At 45.1% G+C, this 18,832-nt stretch overlaps 1 protein-coding gene across 5 annotated transcripts in view; it reads right to left on the bottom strand.

The window, feature by feature from the left end:
- The window catches only part of DPP6 (dipeptidyl peptidase like 6), a 547,256-nt gene that overhangs the window by 42,519 nt on the left and 485,905 nt on the right, over positions 1 to 18,832 (bottom strand). For all 5 annotated transcript variants that reach the window (XM_064162829.1, XM_064162831.1, XM_064162828.1 and 2 more), the window contains 5 exons: positions 14,174 to 14,297; positions 13,060 to 13,098; positions 7,804 to 7,911; positions 5,592 to 5,683; positions 3,139 to 3,186 (listed from right to left, as the gene is read on the bottom strand). In XM_064162829.1, coding sequence (XP_064018899.1) covers positions 3,139 to 3,186; positions 5,592 to 5,683; positions 7,804 to 7,911; positions 13,060 to 13,098; positions 14,174 to 14,297 — 411 coding nt within the window. The remainder of the gene's footprint in view (positions 1 to 3,138; positions 3,187 to 5,591; positions 5,684 to 7,803; positions 7,912 to 13,059; positions 13,099 to 14,173; positions 14,298 to 18,832) is intronic.

Raw genomic sequence — 18,832 nt, forward strand, 5'->3', positions numbered from 1 at the left:
AGTATAGTTTTAGAAGAAAATGATGGTTGCAATTCAAGTGGAAGTCATAACTTGGAAGATGAATCTATGAAACAACAGAGCAGTATTTCTGCACCTACTTATAATATAACAGACAATAAAGTGCTGGAATTGCTGTCTTTAAGCTTCTTATTGGTTGCCTCACTGGCCTGATTTGCTAGCAGCTGCCTCAGGGGCCAAAGCCCTTTCTGGGGGGGGTTAAGAGTTCTTCCTATGACATCCAAGGGGAAAGGAAAACAATGTATTTAGGGATTTGTTCCTTAAAAAACATGGTAACATTACCTGTCTGCAGAAATGCTTTGTGCCTACATGACCTGTCCACAGAAATGCTCTGTGCCTACATGACCTGTCTGCAGAAATGCTCTGTGCCTACATGACCTGTCCACAGAAATGCTCTGTGCCTACATGACCTGTCCGCAGAAATGCTCTGTGCCTACATGACCTGTCTGCAGAAATGCTCTGTGCCTACATGACCTGTCTGCAGAAATGCTTTGTGCCTACATGACCTGTCCACAGAAATGCTCTGTGCCTACATGACCTGTCCACAGAAATGCTCTGTGCCTACATGATCTGTCTGCAGAAATGCTCTGTGCCTACATGACCTGTCTGCAGAAACGCTCTGTGCCTACTACATGTTGAAGAATAGAGATGGATTATTAGCAAATATGAATTTGTGACACTTGGCACTTCTAAAATGCTTCAACCAACAGCTCTTTCCAGTATTACTGTAGAGCAGGTGAGTGATTTTTTGCTGTCATTTCAAGGTAGGAGGAGATGAGGCTGAGACGCCTTCTTAGGGCCACAGAGACTGAACTGAAGAGCTCTTTGGCTCTTGTTCAGGCTCAGATTGTGTCTCTGATTTAATTCTGTTTGAAGCTACAAAACCAGACACAGAAAACAAACCCCTCAAACAGATCTTCATCTGATGCAAGCTGTCAGAACTCCAGTGGAGCTCTGATGATGAACATATGTCAAGGTTGCTGAGCTGACAGCCCTGGCCTGGGTTGAGAGGACAATCAAACTATCCAGCATGGGAAATAAAATAGCTGAAGTGAGGCCAAGATCACTGCACAAAGCAAGGTCAAGGACATTGGCATTTTGGGTGTCTCTGTGTTGCCAATGAGGGAAGGTGAGGTTTATGAGGCACCAGAGTGAGGAGTATGCCTAGAATAGCAAGGGGTTGACCCATGCCAGCATGAGTTGACCCATGCCAGCAGCAATTAGGCAGCTGTGCCTGGACTTAGGTTTTAAACCCAAATGTTCTTCCCATTTTAATAGCGATGGATGGTCAATATCATTGGGATTTATTTTCCTTCAAGGAAAACACTGAACTGAGGTACTTCAGAACCTGTGGAGTGACCAGGTGCAGAGGTCTTGAAAGGAAATTCACAGGCAATTTAGTTTGCTCTGGTTTCCTTCCCACAGAGAAAGAAAGGTTTTACACCGTGTGGGAGAAGAAAAACATACTGCCTGTCCCATGCCAACTGATGCTGTCACCAGCTCTGCCCTTCCCCAAGATGACAGCAGGCTGGAGAAGACAAATAGAACAAATGGAATAATGATTCCAAAACAATCACTTAAAAATGTGGGCTCCCTCCCCTTTCTAATCTAGTGCCCAAACTTCACCATAGTGTTGGATACAGTAATATTAAATGCAGTGATTTTACAGAATTGCCTGGCAGTGGTGCAGCTATTGGAATGTTAAACAGTGGGACATGAGCCATGGACAGGCGAGAGTGCACAGGCTCAGGAAGTGCTGAATAGAGATAAAGAGGAAGGTTGGAATGACCTTAGAGCATGGTGTAACCAGTGTAAACAAATGTAAGGCTGGAGTCTGTGGTTTTCTCCTTTCTCTCTTAGACACAACGTACATGTTGTTGAGAGAACATGAAGAATGTGACCCTAACGTAGTCCTAATGCAAATGTATGTAGCCAATTAGAGTCTAACATGATTGGTAATCCTGTTAGGTAGCTGTGCTAGTTTGAAGCAGGCTGAAATGTTTTGGTGAGAGAAAGTAGATAATTGGCTGAAAAAGGAAAACATGGTTGTGTCTCCTTCCCTCATCAGTCCCACTGAGAAGTGTGGGAACAAGAAGTAAACATTAGATAACATTCTCCATTTTGTCTTCACTCTGCTTTTGCCTTCAGACCGAGCCACATCTCCTTAACCTCACTGCCACTAACCTTGCTCCTTAACCTCTTGGCTGCACCTCTATTCTTTCTCAGGATTGGGGTAAGGTTGAGAGGGGCAGGGGGAGGTGCTGGGGTGGTTGAGAAAACCCCTCCTGGGGACTCAGGTTTCTGGGAGGGGAGTTGTGCTTCTGTATTACTTATCCTTTGTATATTTCTGTATATAACTGCATATATTGTAAATAGCTGCTTGTATATTGTGCTGCTGTAAATAAATAGCTTCATTTATATTCCCAGAGACTGTCTGAGTTAGCTGGGGCAATTTCCAAAAGTGTGGGGGGGCAGGTTACAGCTCAAACCACCACAGTAGCCTTCTGATAGAAAGTATCTAAGCCCATGCTTGGGTGCAATAAACTGGAACTCACTTATGTTAAGCCATCTCCCCATCTCTTCTTCTGATACCAATGTATCTCAGCCTGTGGCACCATAGCACTACCAACTGCTTAACACAGATCAGCCTTTTACATATCACATCATTAGGGAGGACCACAAAAGTCATCTGGAATTACAGAGAACCATCTGCAAACATAACATTGTTGTTTCTTTTCAATCTCATGAGGAGGTGAGGTGCTATCAAATTTCCATGAACCCTGCTTTCTGGAAGCAAAAAAAGCAGTTTTATAGCATCAGCTTAATGCAATCATGAATTCTTTCCTGTGTTCTGCTGCAAAGTTTTGTGACAGTTTGTCAATCCTGACACTAACTTTAAATTTGCCATAAAAAGAGAGAACTGCTAAACATGGAACACTTCCAAATGTCAAGCATTTTGTTCACCATTGTTCTGCCTACCCTGGTGACACACTGCAACATCTTGCAGTTGCTGTTTAAAGGCACACACACAACAGTCTCTGTTGAAATTGCTTAAGTAATGATTCACCTAAGACTGAAAAATGGAAGATTCTGGACATGAAGTTACAGTAAAGCACACACCTGTACAAATGTCGTCGCCTCGGCAAATCCTCTGTGCTGTGGAAATAGCTGGAGGGGGAAAAAAATCAAAAGGTTATTGTCTCATTAGAAGAGTGGTTACAACTCGTTCAGAAAACATCTTAAGTGACATTGCCATCTTCCTGATGTTGTAAAGGCAAGGAATGTTTAAATGGAAGTAGAACATATAGAGGGACACATTGCTGCAGAGGATCGAGCAACTATGGTGTAGGCTGCTCTGCAGTCAAATCAGGCATGGAAATGTTTGAGTCCTATAATGATCATGTCTCCCAGGCAACCAGCAACAAGGGCACACAGCCTCAAGTTGTGCCAGGGCAGGTCTGGGCTGGATGTTAGGAGGAAGTTCCTGGCAGAGAGAGTGATTGGCATTGGAATGGGCTGCCCAGGGAGGTGGTGGAGTTGCTGTCGTGGATGTGTTCAAGACTGGCTGGGGCACTTAGTGCCATGGTCTGGTTGATTGGCCAGGGCTGGGTGCTAGGTTGGACTGGATGAGCTTGGAGGTCTCTTCCAACCTACTCCTATGATTCTGTCAGTGGATCAAAAAGGTTAAAGTGACCTGTTCTAGTGGGAGGTGTTCCTGCCTATGGCAAGGGGTTGGAACTGGCCTAGCTTTGAGTTCCCTTCCAACCTAAACCATTCTCTGACTCTATGATTATTGAAAGGCTTTATTTTTTATCTTTATGATTCAGACTTTCATTGAAACACCTTTCTCTTTTTCTTTTCTTTTTTTTTTCTTTTCTTTCTCTAGAACTGTTTTTACTTCTCAGATCACTTTTTATTCTCTGACTGGAGTCTGATGCAAAACCCACTGAAATAGCCACTTTGAAAAATGGAGTTTGGCTTTCAGGGAAGACACAGTATGAAGTCGAAGAACACTTCATCCCCCTTGCTTTTTGCTGAAACTGAAGAATCCCTTTTCTGGCTAAACAGTGAAAACCCCATTGTGTGATGACAGCTTCTGAAGGTAACAGAGTGGTGGTGCTGGATGTGTCCAACATGCAGGGTTCTGATTGATTCAGCCAGACGAATTTCATGTGGGTAATGGCAAGGAGCAAAGGCAGCATCCGTGGGATGAACAATGTGTCAGGCAGGATGCTGAGCCCTGCTGATGTACTTCTAACAAGCTGCACTTGCAGAAATGTATATTTGGATAGCACAAATTGTACCTGGTATCTTCTGCTCGACTTGGGCACTTAAAATGCAAATAGGACTCCAGTGCTAATTTGCCATATAGAATCATAGAATCAAAGAATCAAAGATTCAACCAGGTTGGAAGAGACCTCCAAGCTCATCCAGTCCAACCTAGCACCCAGCCCTATCCAGTCAACCAGACCATGGCACTAAGTGCCTCAGCCAGGCTTTTCTTGAAGACCTCTAGGGATGGTACCTCCACCACCTCCCTGGGCAGCCCATTCCAATGCCAATCAATCTCTCTGTGAAGAAATTCCTCCTAACATCCAGCCTATACCTACCCCTGGCACAACTTGAGACTGTGTCCCCTTGTTCTATTGCTGGTTGCCTGGGAGAAGAAGCCAACCCCCACCTGGCTACAATGTCCCTTCAGGTGGTTGTAGACAGCAATGAGGTCACCCCTGAGCCTCCTCTTCTGCAGGCTGCACACCCCCAGCTCCCTCAGCCTCTCCACATAGGATTTGTGTTCCAGGCCCCTCACCAGCTTTGTTGCCCTTCTCTAGACATGTTCCAGGACCTCAACATCTCTCTTGAATTGAGGGGCCCAGAACTGGACACAGCACTCAAGCAAAGTGCTAAAATCCCTTATGTTGTACTGAAGTTGTAGGTAACTGAGAGTATTCAAAGCTTTGAAGGATCTTCATGACCATTTTAGAGCTTGTCATATTCTAGAGACTTTTGACTCAGCTGTTTAGTGAACTTAAAGTGAGAACCTTGTATTCACCTGAAACTTTGCCTGGCAAGGAATCCAGCTGGTATCTGATTCCAGAAAGCTTTCCAAACATTTTCTTATGTAATTTCATGAAATAAAACAATAAATAAACAGCAAAATAATAAATAAAATAAAAATAACTACTTTTTTTTTTTGTAATTTTACAATTTAAATTGTAAAATACATATCATATAAAAATCATCTGTAATGTCATGACATGAAAACCCTCAAGCACTTAGAGAAGCTGTTTGACAACCATAAAGAATCAGTGTGAAGTGACTTTGGTTTTCTCCTGCGTTCCTTTGGTTTTCTAACTCAGTCTATTTTTCCTAATGCTTCAATGTTTTTGCAGGCCAGTAAAGGATGATTTCTAAAACAGACTAAGCCAAAAGAGAGACAGGTCCCCCTGAGCTCTTTTCTCCACGTCCTTAGGCTCGTATGTTTGAGATGCATCCACACCACCACTGCAGCCAACCCTACAGTCCAGAGCTAAACGAAGGAAGATCGATTTGTCAGACCATAGTTTACTTACATTTTATGCCTCTTTTCATCATATGCCAGGATCTTTGTCACATCCCAGTCACCAGATGTAATAGATTGAATGGTGTCACTGCTACTGTTGGGCTGCCAGAAAGAAAAGAGAACTAGATTTCTTTATTCTTAAAAGAGATACCCCAGCAAAGCTCCTCTTCTGAGAAAGGGAGCTCTGTTGACTCCATTGCCTATTAAAAACAAAGCATGCAACTTCCTCCCCTGCTCCTGCTATTCCTGTGACTCTGCAGGCACAGGAATAATAGAGAGTCCAAATCATTTTGACCATAACTCCATTAAAGATAATGGGATGAATTCAGCACAGAACAGCTTCACACTCCTTCCTCTAGTCCAGTGCACCCATGAGCTTCTGCTTACTCCTTTCCGGCAACGCAGGGATTTACTAATTTACATACAACTAAGAAGCCATCAAAAAACTAAAAGCAAAGCAATGATTTTGTTGGGAAAGAGATGATTTGGTGACTTTTTTGCTTCTAAGTCTCTCATTTTGAAATTCCTGTTATCTTATTCTCGTGGTAGGTCTGATAGACCAAAAATGGACTGGTCCATATCCTGGTTTCCCCAGCCATGTTTTTCTGCACCCCCCCACTTCTGCTGTGGGGAGAAGCAACTGCAGGAAAGAGGATAAAGAATCTGGAGCCAATAAGTCTAAGGACTCAGGCTTGCTCAGACATGTTCCCCTGCTCCCCTTCCTCCTGTGCTGGGGTAAGCAACTGCAGGAAAGGAAAACAAAAGCCCTGTCTTCACCTACTATGATCAAGCTTGGCAAAGTGCCATTCTGATTGGCTAATCTATGCCCAAAGGCCCATTAGTCTCAGGCTGTATTGCTAAAAAGGGGTGAGCAGGTAGCACAGTGCTGCTGCTGCCTCATTGCATCCTGAACTGCCTAGAAACTCCACTGCCTCGAGTTTACCAGGAACAGGCTCTAAATGCCTGCACAGTCAGCCAGACATTGTGCCAAGAACGCACATGGCATCGCATCCTGCCTGCCCCTCTGTGCTAGAATGTTTTGGTGAGAAGAACTAGATCACAGGCTGTGAAAGAGAAACAAGGGTGCTGTCTACTTCACTCATAGGCTTGCTGAGAGGTATAAGAACAAGAATGTAAATATTAGGTAAGACATTCAGTCACTGCTTGGGCTTTGGGCTGCATTTTTCTCTCTCTAACCCAACCTGCTGTCTCTCTGATTAACCCATTTGCTTCCTAACCCCCCTGGCCAGCCCTCCATTCTTCCTTTGGGCACAAGGCAACGTTTAGGGTAAGGTAGAGAGGGGTAGGAGAAGGTGGAAGGGCAGTTGGGAGCCCCTCCTGGAGACTCAGGTTTCTAGGAGGGCTGCTGTGTTTCCATATTACCTTTACCTTGTATATTCCTGTCTGTAACTGTACCTACTGTAAATATCTGCTTGTATCTTGTGCTAAGCTGTAGATAAAAAGCTTCATTCAATTTCCAGAGCTGGCTGAGTCCAGTCTGGGTGATTTCCAAGGTGTGAGGGGGCAGGGAACACCCAAACCATCACACCCTCTGCAAGGCTTCTGCTGAATCAGGAATCAAAAGGAAGCAGGTCAGAGACTATGCTATAGACTCCCAGCTTCTGAGAAAAGAGCCTGGGAAACTCCAAAGCCTCTAAGGGCTTTGAGACCACCGACAGCAACCTTTCCACATGCTTTGGGTACTGTCTGATACTGTTTTGTGAGTTAATACTTAAAGCGTCTTGTAATTCAGTAATTGCCTTCTGCCACAAGCAGAAAGGAGCTTCCTGTGTCCATCTAGTGGCTAAGCAGCATCCATCTAGTCTCTAAGTGGTCTAATTAACCACAGGAACCTTCTCCTCCAGTATAATGTCTGCATTTGCCACTATAAGAAATAACTGTTCCAGTTTTGCCTGTTCCCTGCGTGTACAAATTTCCAAACTGTGCATTTTGAACCCTGTGAAGAAGTTTTCTGGTGAGACTTAATGCTCATGAGCAGTTTTCATAGCTATTAACAATCTTTGCCTGGCTCTCAAAATTAATACAGATTATTAACCGTGCATAATTCCTCATACTTATGCCCAATAAAGCATCACTGAAGGTTTCCTTTTAGGCACAAGACCCACATTCTACACTTGCTGATACAAGCACAGACACTGCTTAGTGTTGCCTTCAGCTTCAGGCGAGAGCCAAAGCAGCAGCAGCAGGAGCGAGCGAGTCACCTGCGACGACGACATGGTGATGTGGTAGAATTTCCCACGTCCTCCCTGAGGTATGGCCCTGACAAAGAAAAACTTCCGACCATCCTTAGAGAAAATGGGTTCTTCATTCTGAAAGTGGCAAACAGAAGAGCTGTGTTATGCTTCATTTGCTGTACTCAAAAGCGCTCAGCGTCGCAAAACCCCGCGCAGGGAATTCTGCGCTAGGTTGAAGCAGGGTGGAATGTTTGGGTGAGAAGAAGTAGATTACAGGCTGTGAAGGGAAAACAGTGGTGATGTCTGCTGCCCTCAGAGTCTTGCTAAGGAGTATGGGAAGAAGAAATGAAAACATTAGATAACACTCTCACCATTTTTCTCTCTCGCTTGGGCTGCTGACTGAGCTGCATCTCTCTAACACCTTCCACCCACCTTTGCTTCTTAACCTCTTGGCCGAACCTCTATTCTTCCTTGGGACTGGGGTTAGGTGGAGAGGGGTAGGAGGAAGGTGTAGAGGTGGCTGAGAGCCACTCCTGGGGACTCAGGTTTCTGGGAAGGGAGTTGTGTTTCTGTATTACCTTTTACCTTGTATATTTCTGCCTATAACTGTATGTACTGTGAATATCTGCTTGTATATTGTGCCAGCTGTAAATAAATAGCTTCATTTATATTCCCAGAGCCGACTGAGTCTAGTCTGGGTGATATCTAAAGTGTGGGGGGGGCAGGGAACAGTGGTAAAGGGTTGGACTTGATGATCTGTGAGGTCTCTTCCAACCTTGGTGATACTGTGATACTGTGAAATTCGCAGGGACATAGAGAGTGCTTTGTAACAGCAACCTGAGGCAGACAGAAATCTCACTGAAAAGTGGAGAAAGTTTTGAAGATTGCTGCTTCTTGCTCTTGGGAAAGCAGACACCTTTCAGCTGTGGGGACATAGGGAGACAGGCAGCAAGGACAGCTCCTTAGCTATACAGTCAAGTCCCATTTGCAAAGCTGACTGCTCAGGGCGCTCGGAACGCAGCCTTCAGCAGCGGTTTGAATCTTGCTGGCACAAGTTTGACAAACCCTGATTACCCTGCTGCAAGAGCTAATCTGCTTCTGTTCCTTGAGGAAACACAAGCAAGAGCATCTAACTGCTGTCTCTCCCTGCTTTCTTACACATGCTTATTTCACTGAATTATTGAGGAAGGGGAGACTGTCTTGCAAAACTGCCTTTGACACGGAGCTCCCAGGTGACCGTGGTGATTGACTTTTGAGTGACTAGAACTTTCAACCAGAGACAGAGGAGACTCAACAGAAGGAAATCAAGCACTACACACGACAAGCAAGCATTTCCTGGAAGGGTCTTTCCCTCCTTTTTGCAGAGGAACCCCAAAGCACATAGGAAATCTCCACTGCAGGAGATGGTTGAAGAGCAAATGACAAAGGAAAGCAGAAGGATGGTCCATATGGTGTGACACAGTAACACTGTGCCAAGGGAAACGGCTAGAAGAAACTACTCCACTCTAAACCAGAACGAGAGGACATAGCCTCAGGCTGTGCCAGGGGAAATTTAGGCTGGAGGTGAGGAGAAAGTTCTTCCCTGAGAGAGTCATTGGACACTGGAATGGGCTGCCCGGGGAGGTGGTGGAGTCGCCGTCCCTGGAGCTGTTCAAGGCAAGGTTGGACGTGGCACTTGGTGCCATGGTCTGGCCTTGAGCTCTGTGGTAAAGGCTTGGACTTCATGATCTATGAGGTCTCTCCCAACCTTGATGATACTGTGAGTTGGGAATAAAACAGAAGCTGAACCTCTCCTGTGACAGGAGGCTTCTCCAGGAACTGAGCCCTGACTTCCCTGACCCTTCTTCAAGAGCAATCAGCAGGAAAATCATTGCCCAGCCCCTTCTGGGTCATCCTTTAGTGTTAATCTCGCACTCTGGAAAGTGTCCAGACTGAAGCAAGAACAAATTGATTGCGCAGGGAGACTTATGGCTAATGCAAACACCTACAGCAAAGAAACAAACACTTTTATTTCTCATAAACCAATACATTATTCTTACTGTATGCTCCTTTCCTCCCAGCTCCTGGCTGATTAATTTTTTTCTGCTATTTATCAGCTTTATCAACCCTGAATTAGGTGTTCAAAGCATTTGTTTTCCTTTTTATTTTCTCTTGCTTAGCTTTCTGCCACATTTTAAAGCATGCCCATTTACAGCTTGTTGCAGCTGTATGAAATAATGGTTTCATTTGTTTCTGACATTGCTCTGGAACCCAAAACATGAAACAGCATCATTTCCAAATGCCTTTTGTGACAGGAGAAACCTCACTGAAAAACAACTGTGATTACTTGGGCAAACCTTCTGCTTGACAGGTTTTCCTTTACTGAGGTAAACAGCAATGAGTTCCCTCTCTGTTTCTGTGTTTGTGCCTGTTGCATTATGTATTCCAGCAATACATCTCAGCCAGCAAGAGCAGCTATGGTGCAGGTTATCTGGAGGTTCATTCAGAGTTACAGGGGAAGGAGGTAGATGGCCTGGATGATAAAAAACAGGCTTCAACTCTCAGATGGTGCAATGAGACTGCTGGTTTGCATGTTCCTGTTGCTGCAAAGACAACACATTAATACAGACAGAGCTTTGTTTAGGATCCTGATAGAGGTGGTGACTTACCACAGATGGCAAATGGGGGAATGTTAGGCTGAAAAGCTTTTGGATGAGGATTTGATACTGTAGGGAGCAACACTGGGCAGGTAATTAAAAGATTCTGCAGTTTGAGCCTTTTGGTTGACTGCTACTGACTGAATCTTATAGCAGCACAATGGTTGAGCTCTATTTGAGGTCAGTTTAATGCTGGTTGAAGAAAATACTTACCCTGTGCAGCAGGTAGGGAGCTTTTGCAAGCTTTTGCCATAGGAGGCTTATGGAAGTAGCTGGCATCAGGTCCAAAGAATTGAACAATATGATGACTCATTAACAGATCATAAAGGGAAGAGACATTCTCAACTGTCTGCACTCTTTTTATTGTGCTGGTTAGGAAATAGGAGAGGACTGGACTGCAGAAAGCAGCCAGCTCACACACTGTCCTTACATAGCAGCAGCTGCTCTCCTCTGAAGACAGAACAGTGGAGCTGAGGGAGCAGCAGCAAGACTCAGTAGGACACTTCTTAAGTCTTTATGACTATTCTTGTCTTTTTGCTCAGCTAGATCTCTGTATTTAGACAAATGAATTCTTCCCAAACAGTCAATGCCAGCCTCCAGAAACCCTCTGTTTAGTGCAGATGAAGGACAAAGCTGTCTTCATGTCAGCTACACACAGCAATAACTCAGTGCTCTCAGACTCAAGTATAAAGGGGGAACCCAGCAGAGTAACTCTTGTAAGATTTCACAGCAGTTTGAATTGAAGCATAAAGCTAAGGAAATGTGTGGGTCCCTGATCCCCTTTGCCTTTCTGGGAGCTGAATTAGCAGACTATTTGCAATGCTCATAGCCCAAAATCTATTTCCTCTGCAAAATAATTGTTTACCTGGATCAGACATAGCCTGTTGCTGTAGGACAGCCACTGGCATATTGTTCTTGCTGTGAGCTGATGTACTGTTCTTGGAACCTCTGAACAAAGTGTGACAAAAGTGTGAAATGCTCTAAATCTGGAAAAAATACAGCCCAAGATCTTTATGTGCCATGCTACTACCTGTCTGGTGTTCATATATCCTGTGAAAAACAGTCCAGTGTTGTGGCTTCTCCCTGAAGAACAGCTTAATCAAATCTGAGGTCACTTCACAAACTGAATGCTGGGGAAGTGCTGTAAATTCTCTTCCAGAGATTTACACTCTGGAAACTTAGCCTTTTTTTATACACATACTTTGAAAAACAACAACAACAACAGCAACGATGATGAAACAAAGCAACAATGATGAAACAAATCACCCCAAAACCCCACCACATTTTCTGGGATAGCAAAACACAAACCAAAACCCAAACCAAGATCCAAACCAGGAAAAAGACCCTCCAAAACCCCATAAATCAAACTTTCCTGGTGGTTTAAATTTCCTCTGCTTTTTCCTTTCTTTTTCCCTTTCTTTCTTCAGAGGATTTCTGTTCCTATTCCATCTGGGGGCTAGGAGCACACAGCCATAGGAAGGATTACACACAAGTGTGACACAGTTGGCTGCTGAAACAGGGTATTAAACTGCATCAGGTATCCTTCCCCCTTTCTGTGCTCTATGCCAGCTGTCATTGCTTCAGTTGCCCTACTGACTCTAACTTTACTTCTCACCTTTCTTACATGTCTTAAGCTGACTAATCCTAGTGATGCTCAGCAGTGGACTTCAGTTCTCCTGGCCACAACACCTGCAAACAAACACTGCACGGCTGCAAATCATCATCAGTCTCAACAAGCAGTATGAAGGACTACCTCTGAGGTTGATGAGTCTTACACAGGTACTGTCAGTGGGTGAATTCCCACCAGCATCCATGTTTTGTCTGGTTTACATGCAAATAAATTCCCCTGCTAGGGGAGGCAGACTCTTCAATAAGAGGAAGTTATTGCTGGCAACCTGTTTCCCATAATACAATCCACACCACCTTCCAAGAGTCTTTATCTGGGAACCCCATAATAAAATCCACACCACCTTCCAAGTGTCTTTCTCTGGGAAGCTGATGTCTGTAATACAAACCACACCACCTTCCAAGTGTCTTTCTCTGGGAAGCTGATGTCTGTAATACAAACCACACCACCTTCCAAGTGTCTTTCTCTGGGAAGCTGATGTCTGTAATACAAACCACACCACCTTCCAAGTGTCTTTCTCTGGCAACCTGTTTCCCATAATACAATCCACACCACCTTCCAGGTGTCTTTATCTGGGAACCCCATAATAAAATCCACACCACCTTCCAAGAGTCTTTATCTGGGAACCCCATAATAAAATCCACACCACCTTCCAAGAGTCTTTCTCTGGGAACCTGTTGTCTGTAATACAATCCACACCACCTTCCAAGAGTCTTTCTCTGGGAACCTGATTCCCATAATACAATCCACACCACCTTCCAAGTGTCTTTCTCTGGGAACCTGTTGTCTGTAATACAATCCACACCACCTTCCAAGTGTCTTTCTCTGGGAACCTGATTCCCATAATACAATCCACACCACCTTCCAAGTGTCTTTCTCTGGGAAACTGTTTTCCATAACACAATCCACACCACCTTCCAAGTGTCTTTCCCTGCTCTGGAAATTTGGGTTTTCCATTTGGGAGAGGAACAAAGACCACAAAACCCCCTACCAAAGACATGACCACAAAAGGGCTATTACCTGTCTGTGCAGCCAGGCTTCACTTTCATCTTCATGTTTCTAAAACCAAAACAAGAGCATTAAACACCATTCCTCTTGTGTATTGCATTCCACTTATCAGTACAAGAAGCAGTTGGGTTGAATGGGAAAAGTTGTGCAGAAGCACCAAGAAACTGCTTAAAAATCCTGATCTAGGGTAGGGTGTCGCTGCCCAGGGCACAGGGCTTGGAACTGAATGGTCCTTGTGGTCCATTCCAACCCTGACTGATTCTATGATTCTAAGTGTTCCTCTCTGATAAATAAGTATGTGCTTGTTCAGGAGAATATTATACTCAGACAAAATACTTCATACACAAGATCTTATTATTCCCCATAGAAATAAAGCTTGTCTAAGATGCAAATACAGGCTGAATTAAAAGCAGTTAAGATTCTGCACTGTGTGCTATGGACAGCATCACATCATTTATTTTCCAAGGGAAATACATACCAGAATACTTTTCTACTGTGGAAACATCTAAGTGAGTTTAAAAGATGCTATCTGGTAGTACTTACACAGATTATATCAGTATGCCTTTTACATTAGTACTACTATAGAGGTGTGTGACTTACTCTAGGTGCTCCTGCTCTGGCAGGGAGGTTCAACTAGAGGAGCTTTGCAGGTCCCTTCTACCCACTATGTTTCTGTGATTCTGTGTATTGATTAATCACAACGAAATTGTGGGCAGTAGCCACTTTTAGCTAACTATCTATAATGCACAGATATTCAGCTTACAAACTGCTGATGTGTGTTTGTGCAGGTACAAGGAGACACACACACAGAGTGTGCAGGGACAGGTTGGTCCTGGCTGTTTAAAAGGTGTGGGGGTGTTCAGGAAGAGCCTGGATGAGGCACTTAGTGCCATGGTCTGGTTGACTGGATAGGGCTGGGGGATAGGTTGGACTGGTTGATCTTGGAGGTCTCTTCCAACCTGGTTGATTCTATGATGCTAAAAAAACCCAACAACTTTCTATTCTTGCTCTGCCTAAACAAATGTGTGCCAGTTGACTTGGTGCCAGGTGAGATAAGTGACATATTTTCTCCTTGCTCAGCTTATGAAAACTGATGGCAAATGACTCCTTGTTTCCTCCCACCTACCTTTACGCAGACTCCTGTGGTGGCATCGCAGAGCGTCAGGATAGACACATTCTGGGCCCTGTTCAGCCAGTTTACTGCCACCTTGGTGCTGGTTGCCCATTTCACCATGGTTATGTAGTAGTCCCTGCAAACACAGACAGGCATATGACAAATCACAGCACTCACATCCTAAGGAAATGTCCCGTGGAAGGGCAGTCAGAGGTTGCTGCAGGCAAATGGTCCAGGAGAGACCTCATCTCTGGTTATTAAGAAGTCTGAGTCTTGATGTCTGTAGGCTTCCTTATGCATGGATTTCAACCAATGAAAATGACAATTTTTAGGGCTATGCAGGTATTTTATCTGCCACTTCTGAAAGCCATTTTCAAAGGAGAGATGAATTCAGAGATAAAGAATCTTCCAAGCTATTCAGTCTTCCAAGGAGGAGTGAAGTGCCTGGAGCTGCAAATGTATGCACAGGTGGAAAAGAAAGCACAAAAAGTTCCCAATCTCAGCACATTCACTGGCTTGACAGAGCCATCATTGTCCATGGTTGGATTCTTTATGGTTATGAAGAGTTAATGGCCACTAAATATGCTTACTTAACAGAAGAGATATCTGTGAGTGTTACATTAAAAGGAAAATAGCAAGAAGGATATAGTCTAGAGACATCCAGGGTTCTGGTAAAGCAGATGCAGCTGGCTGACAGAAAGACATCAGCAGAGATGTGTCAGTTTGTGCTGGCAAAACCATCATCCCACAGTCCCTGCACCATCCTCTGAGGCACTTAGTGCCATGGTCTAGTTGATTGGCTAGGGCTGGGGGATAGGTTGGACTGGCTGAGCTTGGAGGTCTCTTCCAACCTGGTTGATTCTATGATTCTATTGCTGGACATATTCAGCCTGCAGTAACACTTGAAGTGAATCACCAGTGTGGGCTGCACACATATCTTTAACAATACTCCTGTGCCATAGTGAACTATGGAACCACTTACAGGGGGCTGGAAAACAGAGTCAATAAACACATCCACAATCACCTTCTTAGAGGCAGTCTGTCAAGGTGCTCAAAGATGTGCACCTCTGCAACAGTTCAGGGCTTCACTTTGTCTGCAGGGTAAAGCTGGCTGAGCTGACAAAGCTGGGGGTGTTACAATACACTGCTGGGCAACGCAGGACAAAGACATCCTGAAATTATAGTAGGGCTTTTCACAGCATACAGTCTATAAAAAATGTATTAGTTCATTTGTTTGCTATAAAATATGTATAAGGGATTGTTGCTCTCATTGGAATTAATGTGCTGTGTCACTTGAGAGTGCTTTGTGTGCTGGCAAGCACTCCTGAATGTACCGAAGAGAAAGGGCAAGAGCAACAAAAGCCTGTTTGTCTAGCACAATAACGAGCTGGAAATTGATTTTCCTGGTTTCAGTAATGTTTAGTGTTTGAATTTGGCTGGGGAGGGGGGAAATAACAAAAGACAGTAACAATTGCATCCACTGCACAGGGAGGAAGAAAGGAGGGAAGGAAGGAGGGAGGGAGGGAGGAAGGGAGGAAGGGAGGAGGGAGGGAGGGAGGGAGGAAGGGAGGAAGGGAGGAGGGAGGGAGGGAGGGAGGAAGGGAGGAAGGGAGGAAGGGAGGAAGGGAGGAAGGGAGGAAGGGAGGAAGGGAGGAAGGGAGGAAGGGAGGAAGGGAGGAAGGGAGGAAGGGAGGAAGGGAGGAAGGGAGGAAGGGAGGAAGGGAGGAAGGGAGGAAGGGAGGAAGGGAGGAAGGGAGGAAGGGAGGAAGGGAGGAAGGGAGGAAGGGAGGAAGGGAGGAAGGGAGGAAGGGAGGAAGGGAGGAAGGGAGGAAGGGAGCTAGCTAACTAGCTTCCCTTCAGGTAGCTGTACACAGCAATGAGCTCTGCCCTAAGCCTCCTCTTCTGCAGGCTGCACACCCCCAGCTCCCTCAGCCTCTCCTCATAGGGTTTGTGTTCCAGGCCCCTCCCCAGCCTTGCTGCCCTTCTCTGGACACCTTCCAGCACCTCAACATCTCCCTTGAATTGAGGAGCCCAGAACTGGACACAGCACTCAAGGGGTGGCCTGAGCAGTGAAACTGTTAATTACTATTTTAGGTTAGACTTTGTCTTCTCTGCCACCCCAGAGATGGGCACAAAATCTCACTTCCTCTCAGAAGCTTCTCCCAGCCATCAAGCCCATGGATATCCAAGCCAGCAAACAACTGCAGATACTTGTGCAATTGCTACTCTGCTCTCTGAGTATAATGCAGTCTTTAGTTTACTTCACATCTCTGCTGTTGGACAACCAACTTTTATGCTTCCCATTTTGCAGAGGAAAATGAGACAACAAAGTGTGACTCATCTCAGTTGCATTTGCCAAGTCTTCTTCACCAGACCTGTCCAAGATTTTATTGAGAGCTGATTTAGATCAGCTCTAGATCTGTGTTAGATAGCATTGTCCTGCTCTGGCTGGGAGATTGGACTCAATGATCTTAGGTCCCTTCCAACCCCTTAACATCCTGTGAGCCTGTGAAAGGAGAACCCATTTCTTCCCAAAGAGTAAGTTGTAGAGCAGCTGATATCTAACCACTTTGCAGACACCCATCTCAGGGCAGGTTACACTTACCTGAGGGAAAGGAATAACTTCTTTGAGTCCCTTCAGGAACTATGCAACTGTGCTGAGCTTTACAATCTATCTCCCCATCCCAGTAAAGACATTGGTGGCTGGGTTTGCAGCCATCTGAGACTGGTTACTGTGCAACACCCTCTTATTCACAGCCTAACTTTACCTGCACCCTCTTATAACCTAACCTTACCTGCACCCTCTTATTCACAGCCTAACTTTACTTGCACCCTCTTATTCATAACCTAACCTTACTTGCACCCTCTTATTCACAGCCTAACTTTACTTGCACCCTCTTATTCATAACCTAACCTTACCTGCACCCTCTTATTCATAACCTAACCTTACTTGCACCCTCTTATTCATAACCTAACCTTACCTGCACCCTCTTATTCATAACCTAACCTTACTTGCACCCTCTTATTCATAACCTAACCTTACCTGCACCCTCTTATTCATAACTTAACTTTACTTGCACCCTCTCATTCACAGCCTAACTTTACTTGCACCCTCTTATTCATAACTTAACTTTACTTGCACCCTCTTATTCATAACCTAACCTTACCTGCACCCTCTTATTCATAACCTAACCTTACCTGCACCCTCTTATTCACAGCCTAACCTTACCTGCACCCTCTTATTCATAACTTAACTTTACTTGCACCCTCTTATTCACAGCCTAACCTTACCTGCACCCTCTTATTCATAACTTAACCTTACTTGCACCTTCTTATTCACAGCCTAACTTTACTTACCTGCACCCTCTTATTCATAACCTAACCTTACTTGCACCCTCTTATTCACAGCCTAACTTTACTTACCTAAGTTCTAGAGGTAGGAATCGCAAATATGAAGTATGAAGCTAAAAAATGAATACCTGAAGTATAACCAGAAGTACCTCCCAGAAATCAGAGTGCCCAGGAGGTGCTCCCAACCACCCTTCCACCTTCTTCCCGCCCCTCTACCTTATCCTGGAGTTTGCCTTACATGCAAGGTGAGTTTGGAGGATCAGAAAGGGGAGTTAGAAGCAGAAGGATTAGTTTCAGAGATCCAAGCAGAAACCCAGACTCTGAGAGACAGACACACACTCTGCCTTATCTATGTCTGTGTCCTTGTTTTTAATCCATCTCAGCAAGCCTATGAATGCAGCAGGCATCACCACTGTTTCCTTCTCACAGCCTATCATCTAATTTCTCTCATTAAATCATTCCAATTAGCCTCAAACTAGCACCATCAATAATAAAGCCACAAACAAAGAAGAGAGGATGATATATTACGTGGCCAAGTGACAGGCAGCCAGCCCAGCACACAGTTCCTGGGGGCACAGTTAGCTCCTGCCTCTGATTCAGACTTCACTTGTCTGAATGTCTCCATTATTTATTTGTTCATGACCTTGGTGCAAGGACCAGTGAGGATTTCTGCACCCAGGGAGGATAGCATCTTTTGTTTATTTGCATCTAGGATGCAAATATGACATGAGAAATAAGTTGGGTCACAGCTGGATCATTCACTTCTGACCACTTGATGTAACTGCATCCAGTTCTGGAGCCTCTATTACAAGAGGGCTGTGGAGATGCTGGAGTGTGTCCAGAGCAGGGCCAGGAGGATGCTCAGAGGGCTGCAGCAGCTCTGCTGTGAGCACAGACTGAAAGAGTTGGGGCTGTGCAGGCTGGAGCAGAGGAGGCTCCCAGGTGACCTTCTTGTGGCCTGCCAGGATCTGAAGGGGGCTACAAAAAAGCTGGGGAGGGACTTTTGAGGCTGTCAGGGGGTGACAGGACTGGGGGGAATGGAGCCAAGCTGGAGGTGGGGAGAGTCAGCCCAGATGTGAGGAGGAAGTTGTTGAGCAGGAGAGTGGTGAGAGGCTGGAATGGGTTGCCCAGGGAGGTGGTTGAGGCTCCATCCCTGGAGGTGTTTGAGGCCAGGCTGGCTGAGGCTGTGTGCAGCCTGCTCTAGGGTAGGGTGTCCCTGGGCATGGCAGGGGAGTTGGAACTGTCTGATCCTTGTGGTCCCTTCCAACCCTGACTGCTTCTGTGATTCTAACTCTCTTTTAGTCTTTACTAAACTAAAAG

Source organism: Pogoniulus pusillus, chromosome 23 (genome assembly GCF_015220805.1).
Source record: "Pogoniulus pusillus isolate bPogPus1 chromosome 23, bPogPus1.pri, whole genome shotgun sequence".
NCBI lineage: Eukaryota > Metazoa > Chordata > Aves > Piciformes > Lybiidae > Pogoniulus > Pogoniulus pusillus.